The sequence below is a fragment of the Vigna umbellata genome, chromosome 5, assembly GCF_029865625.1.
Source record: "Vigna umbellata cultivar VRB3 chromosome 5, Vumbellata_1.0, whole genome shotgun sequence".
Classification (NCBI taxonomy): domain Eukaryota; kingdom Viridiplantae; phylum Streptophyta; class Magnoliopsida; order Fabales; family Fabaceae; genus Vigna; species Vigna umbellata.
Window position 1 is genome coordinate 25,243,208 of NC_142169.1, and position 7,154 is coordinate 25,250,361.

Genomic DNA, 7,154 nt, shown 5'->3' on the forward strand with positions numbered 1-7,154 from the left:
TACTTGTTTTAATCCATTTTTGTTCCTTTATAAACAGAAATTTCAATCAAGTCATTCATTTAAAAAAATGTAACAATGTAAGTTTCTTTTAAGATTGAATTAAGTCCCTCAATTATTTACAACACAATTACGTTGCTATTTACGACCAATACAAATTAGGAATTTAGTTGATACTTTTATTAACAGTACAACTAAATTAAGATAAATAAATAAATAAAAATATAATTAAATAGTTTTTTAATATACTTCATACAGACATTATATTACACTTTATTACTTAAAAATATATAATTTTATTAATTTTGTGAATATTTAATTAAAAATAGAAATATAATACAGTTTAAAATACATATATAATTTGTAAAAATAGTATTAACAGAATAATCAAGCACTCTTTTTAAAAGATAAATTATTTAATTATTCCAAAATAAAATAAAGTATTTATATATTCTATTAAATAAATAAATTTTTTTAAATAATATTAAGAAATTTATGTACCCATTATTTAAAAAATGTGTAATTATCTAAAAATAAAGAAAAACGGTTGAGTTATTTGGGTCAGTAAACAAAAAATAAAAAAAAATATTTGTTAATGAATAAAATTATTCAACTAAAAGATAACTTTTTTATATAAATTAAATTATCAACTTAGAATTATTTTTCAGGACACGTCAGCTCTGAACAAGTGTCAGATAATTTTGATAAAAAGAAATAACCATTTTTAATTTTGAAAGAAATAAAAGTAAAACGTCTTTCGTAAAAATTAAATTCAAAGAATTAAAAAGTATATTTAAACCTTCTTATTGTTATTTTCATATTTAAAAAATAAAAGGTATCGAATAGAATTCGTATGAAGTTTTTTTATGTAAGACTTCTATTTAAAATTAAAATAGTCTGTCGTAAAATCTTTAGAGATTTAGATGTCACCGACAAAATGAAGCAAAGTCTGGTAAAAAGAAATAAAACTATGTTGAGTTAGTTTAGAGGAAAACCTTCAAACTGATGATAGAGTTTGGTAAATCTCAAATAGAAATCAGAAAAAGGAAAAGAGACGAAGACATCAAAGGAGAGAAAGTTCGAGAAATATGCAAATGGTTGATTGAAAATTAAATGTTGAAAAAACATAGAAAAAGGTATGAAATTACTTTCATACTCATTTCTATAAAAAAAATCACACAAAAATGAAAATTTGATTGTTTTTAATTCAGTTTTTTATTCTAAAAACCATATTTGCCACGTATTGTTATTATATTATTTTTTCTTTAAAAATTGAATATCTTATTGAGACTTTGTAACGATACCTGAAGTGTTTTTCAAACTAGTGATGAGACCATTAGAGATACGTGTTGTATACGAACAAGGAATAAATTAAGTCCTTAAGAATACAATTTGATGTATCTTGTAAAATGATAAAGGAGAAGAATACTTTATTTTCTTTTCAATTTTTTGCACATACTTTCGTTCTTTAATGACGTTGAAACTCACGGACAAATAAGCATTTAATTATCATAAAAAGACATAATAGTACTTTTTAAATTTTCATATATTTTTCACTTTTAAATAGCATTAACTCACCGAAAAATAAACACTTAATTGTATAAACTCGTTTATTTATTTTTATTTCAAACATTCATTTCTATTGCTAGCTGTTACTGTTAAAAGAATTGAGACAAAAATAATAATTTATTTAGATTAGTCTTGAAAGAACTAATTTAGATGTAAATACACAAATAATGCAGGTTAAGCAAGTTAAAGATTAACCTAATAATTCTATTGTTTGATGTAACATTTAAATAATATCACAGAAACTATTGTACCAACTAGCTGATATTTATTTTATTTCATAATAAATGAGAATATTGTTTTAAATTATTTTATCATGTAAGTGACCTCGGGACAAGACACTCTTTATGACATTTTCTGTATAACTGAAAAGAAATTCATAATCTTGAAATTGACATTAAACCAACCAAACTAGTGACGACATGGTCTTTGAAGAGGAATAATTCACATGACAAAATCACCCTTTCACTTCTTTTTCTCCTAGACCTGATTCTATGCTAAATAAACTTATCCTTTCGCAATATAGTAAGGGTATTCTTGTCATATCAGAGTCACGCGCTTCAGCGCCCATACCCAAAAAGCCCCGAAAGAATGAAGATTTCAATACGCAGTTTGTGTCTCGTATCATGCCACCGTCGTGACCGCGAACCAATCGGAAGCGAGGAGGGCATTTCTGGAATTCAGAATCATAATCCGCCACGTGGAAGTCGTACACGTGGCATCTTTACCCTTCTCTCCTCGTTTTCTTTAAGTACCCCATCCCTTCTCATCCGCTCCTTATCCTGTTCTTCCTCACCGCTCCACTGCCAAACAAATAAACAAAAGTTCAATCAACACTCTCTCTCCACTCTCCGCTGTCGCCGGCCGGAGTCACTAACATCGGAAATTTTGAGCCACTCACCGGAGATCATGGATGCTCCGGCTGCTGATCTCGATTTCCTAAAGAACAACAGCCATCGCTTGTTTGGGAGCCCCAATCTTCTTATCTGGTAGAAACCCTAAGCAAAAGCTTTAACTTGACAAGAGTTCATTAGTTATTCTATATCATCCCTTTTGAAATAACTTAAACAAATTAAAACGAAGAGTGCTCTGCCAGAAAAGCATTTATTGCATATCATAATTGTTGCATCTCTCATTTAGCTAAAATCTGCAGTTTCTAGTCAACTTACTGCAAAGTTGTTTGTGCACATTGAAATCCAAAAAAAGCGGTCCAGGTTCTGCAGAGTTTCAGTTTCAAGCTTCTGCAGAGTTTCAGTTTCAAAGATTTTAATTAGCTTTCAAATAGATTATAGATTAGTATTTTTCTCTGTTCTGACTCCCAATTTAAAATCAAGCCTCGTGCTTCGGAAATGAACCAGAGGGAGAATTGAAACTTTAAGAGAAACTAGTTGTGTTCCGACACACGGTCATATATCGTCATCATGCCTTTCACAATGAAGATTCAGCCAATTGATTCGCCCGGTCATGAAGAGGCCCTTCGGGTTGAGCCGGTGAAGCCGATGATGAAGTCGCGGCTGAAGCGACTCTTGGAGCGCCAGTTCTCTGGTGTCCTCCGCAATTCGGCGGCGGAGAAGATCGTGGCCGAGGAGCTGCCGCGTTCCGGCAAAGATGGTTTCGCTGATCTCGAACCGAGTTCAGTGTGTCTGGCGAAGATGGTGCAGAGTTTCATGGAGGGGAATCACGAGAAGCATTCCGGTGCCGTAAAAGGCGCCCGTAGCCGCTACAATAGCTTCGAGGATAGCTCTGACGCGGAAACGCTAGTGTTTAGTAGTTTCAGCGACTCGAGTTTTTCTTCCTCTGCTGAAACGCAGGAAATCCTCAAGGTATTTTAAATGAATTGCTCTGTAATTTATTGTTCCACTGCGCAATACGTTTTCCTTATGTTGTTTTTTATGTGTTATTTGGTAGGGTTTGGTGGCATGTACGAGTGTTTATGAGAGGAATTTGCTAGCGGACACTACAAAGATCATTGAGAAGAACAAGGCAACGTGCAAACGCAAGGACGATTGTTGCAGAAAGATCATCACTGAAGGGTTGTTGGCTGTCGGATACGACGCTTCTGTATGCAAATCTCGCTGGGAAAAATCAACTTTCTGCCCTGCCGGTACACACTCTCTCTGTCTCTGTCTCTGTTTGGAAAATCTGGCTTACAGAATTAATTGTTCAAACAAACATGAAATCCTAATTTAGGGTCTTGTTGATAAATTATTTGATCTGTGCAGGTGAATATGAATACATTGATGTGATAATAGGAAAGGAGCGGGTGGTGGTTGACGTTGACTTTAGATCAGAGTTCGAGATTGCTCGACCCACCAAGACATACAAAGCGATCCTCCATACTCTTCCTTACGTGTTCGTTGGCACGTGCGACCGGTTGCAGAGCATCGTGGCAATCGCTTCGGAGGCGGCGAAACTGAGTCTGAAGAAAAGGTGCATGCATGTTCCGCCGTGGAGAAAAGTAGAATACGTCAGAGCCAAATGGTTCTCCCCCTACACGTGCTCGCGTGGAGTCAATGAGGAGACCGAAGAGAAAAAGCACCTTGTGGAAGCGTTGTTGTTAACTGCTGCTACTGAATGCGATACTTCCCGTGAAGATTATGAAAAATCAAAGTCAAAGTTGGTGTCTAAGAAGCCACTGGAGATGAAACCCAAGAGCTCACAGTCTGGTTTGGCAGCTGTGTTCCATGAAAAGCCGTAACTTTTTTGTCTTTTATTTTTTTGTTTACTTTTTTGGCTTTTTGTTTATATAAAGTTTTCAGAGTGAGATTCTAAAAGGCTGTGTAAGTAGTTTTTCTATGATAACTCTGTGCCCTTCTGCTTTTTATTGTAAGGGATGGATTTTTAGTGACAGGAATAAGAAAAAGGTTAAAAAATTATATTGTCAGCTATTGGAGAGATTGTGAGAAGATGATTCTTTACTTATTTGATAATTTTAGTGGATTGCTTTCTCTTTTTTGTTTGCTTGGCTTGAATTATCTTCTATTCCGACAAATTGTTTTGAATTTGATTCGGTGTGTAGGAAGGGATTTGGAGTGTAGATGAATGATAGAACATTTGTAAGTTACTCCTTTGTTTGAAGCTTGATTCTGATTCTTTCCTTGAAGAGGAAGTGATGGACTTGACAAACAAATCTGCTGGCACTGTAGATGCCTTCAAACACACTAAAATATGTGAAGATCAAAGAGTATTTTGTAATGCAATCTTTAAAATCATTAAACTGTACACCCCCCAAAAAATAAAATGCAGGAGGGGAAAATGGGTTATACCTGGAAGATACTCTCTTTCTCTCTCTCTCTTCTGTTTTACTTTTAGAAAATTTGTAAGTCTGTGACACGGGATGCATCCACATATTCATCATCGTCACTTTCTGCGAAAACGCCAGGATTTCTTTTTCACAGCAAATATTCGTAAACAATTGAGTTATCTTCGAGGGGATGATATCAGAAAATGTCATTCATTCTATCTCCGGGAATTGTGCAGTAGGGTGACTTGGTTTTACAGATAATGTTGTCTGTATCTAAAAACCAGTTATAGCTCCCTTCTGTCCAACACTGCACCCTTTTTCTTTTCTTTTGGTGAAAACACCATATTCAGCCCTCCAACTAGCCATGGAAACTAGTACTTATTACTATTATTAATATTAATTATTATTATTATTATTATCTGGACAAATAACATATAACGATTATATAATATTAGTTATAGGATTATATATTTTTGAATTTTTATTTCCCTAGAATAGATAAATATAAATAATAAATATTTATTTGATGATTAAATGATTGGATTTATTTTATTAAAATAACTACAGTTGCTGTTAAAATAATATATTATTCAAAGAGTACAGTAATATTTTATTTTTGGTAATTAACAGAGTATAGGAAAGTCAGTCTTAATTAGAACCGTGAGTTAAGGTCGATCCATTCATATCATTATTAATGAATAGGTTAAATTGGTCAATCCATTTAAATTCTCAAATTTGTAACTTCTTGGAGAAGTTGCACAATAATTACCGTAAAAGCTCGATGTGGAGTGTAAAAATGGTACGACTATACACAGTGAGAGATAATTTTGTAATAATAAAAGTAGATAATTTTGTAATAATAAAAGTATATAATAATGAATTATAAAAATGAGGAGATACTATTATACCAACTTTTTAATTAAAACATTACAGTCCTAAAAGGATTTTAAATATAAATGTATCATCATTCTCAAATACGTGAGAAGATATATCTTTTTTAAAAAATTTATTTTCTCTCTCCATTATCATCAAATGATCAAGTTAAACAAAGCATTGGTGAAATTTTCACCCCTTCAAATATGCCCTTGGTTTCTTCATTTTTAATCAAAGTATTTGCTGATTCAACCCTACTTTGTCGTTTTGAGGCACTTGCTTAGTTCTGAAGATAAACGTAGTGCTACGGATTGGACTCAGCTTTCAGTAATTTATTGCTTTAATTATTTTATTGCCATTTATCATTAATGAATAGCGTAATGGATAAAAACGTAAAAAAAAAAATACCATAATTTAAATACGCAAAGTCAATGAATTTTTTTGAACAAATACTACCAGTAGGAGGCCTAAATATCTAGATTATACAGAAATCATATTTCTTTTGGGTTGACTTAATATTCATGTTGAATTTTATTTATCGAATGTAATTGAAATTGAGTAGGGGAATAGCTTTATAAATTTAAAGTTCAATAAATCTAACTAAACCAACCATATAATTAATAATCTGTGCATGTGCCAAGCTACAAAGATTTCCTTTATTAACCTTTTAATAATGTGTTGGCAGATTCTTTAGAGGCATACATTAGAAAATTCAAAATTGTGTTATGATTCCTATTGTTATATGTAAAAATAATAATAATAGCTTCAACGTCTTAAATTTTTAGGACAATAATCGACTATAAAAAGTAGAATAGTCCTCTAAGAAATATTTAATCATACTTGTATTTTTAAAATTTCGAACAATTTTTGGTTAAGTGAGCAAGGACGAATATTATTATTTTAGATTTATTTAGAAAGGAATTGTTTTGTAAGGGAATTTATTTTAATAATTTCGAAACATGTTGCTTTATATATATTATTTGGATTAATAAGCTTCTAAGTTGATTAAGAATGCATTAGAAATTCGGGCATGGAATGGTGGACTTTTTGTATGTTTGAATGCAAAAACGTAAAGAAAAAATAATCAGATACAATATATAATATTTGGATATTAGTAAGATATTTTAGTGACAGAGAATTGTTTGAAGAAGTTCATAGTTGATTAAAGAGTGATTCTAAAAACACATTGTAGATGATGATGTATTGCGTATGTTTATTTGAATTCAATATTTGGTTGTAAAATTTGAAGTAGAAATAAAAAATGGAATACATGTTTTAATGAAATTATAAATCAGATAAATAACTCAACAGATTATGATGGTTATTAAAAGAGAAGTCTCAATTGAGAAATATTACTTGTGAAAGTTGGAATTTCGAGTCTTTAAGAAAAGCTACGAGAATACAAGAATTATATATTTATTAACTAATTAAAAACTATGCTAATTAGAATATTTTTATAGTACTATTTTATTTT

The 7,154-nt window shown here is 31.5% G+C and overlaps 1 protein-coding gene across 2 annotated transcripts; it reads left to right on the plus strand.

Annotated features, from left to right (window-relative positions):
- Nucleotides 1–2,337: 2,337 nt before the first annotated feature.
- Nucleotides 2,338–4,447, plus strand: LOC124835813 (uncharacterized). 2 transcript variants are annotated; one of them, XM_047310813.2, is made up of 4 exons: nucleotides 2,338–2,552; nucleotides 2,898–3,386; nucleotides 3,472–3,667; nucleotides 3,786–4,447. In XM_047310813.2, the coding sequence occupies exons 2-4, from the start codon at nucleotides 2,985–2,987 to the stop codon at nucleotides 4,259–4,261; spliced, it is 1,074 nt and encodes a 357-aa protein (XP_047166769.1). In that variant the 5' UTR covers nucleotides 2,338–2,552; nucleotides 2,898–2,984; the 3' UTR covers nucleotides 4,262–4,447. The 2 variants fall into 2 exon arrangements, with proteins under 2 accessions (XP_047166769.1, XP_087947562.1); XM_088091436.1 differs by having other exon boundaries at nucleotides 2,922–3,386.
- Nucleotides 4,448–7,154: the final 2,707 nt, after the last annotated feature.

Bases quoted from the DNA above. Each gene is read 5' to 3' on its own strand.
- LOC124835813 (XM_047310813.2), top strand. From the start codon at position 2,985: ATGCCTTTCACAATGAAGATTCAGCCAATTGATTCGCCCGGTCATGAA. The intron at 3,387-3,471 runs GTATTTTAAATG...GTTATTTGGTAG, and splicing joins AAACGCAGGAAATCCTCAAG to GGTTTGGTGGCATGTACGAG. The intron at 3,668-3,785 runs GTACACACTCTC...TGATCTGTGCAG, and splicing joins ATCAACTTTCTGCCCTGCCG to GTGAATATGAATACATTGAT.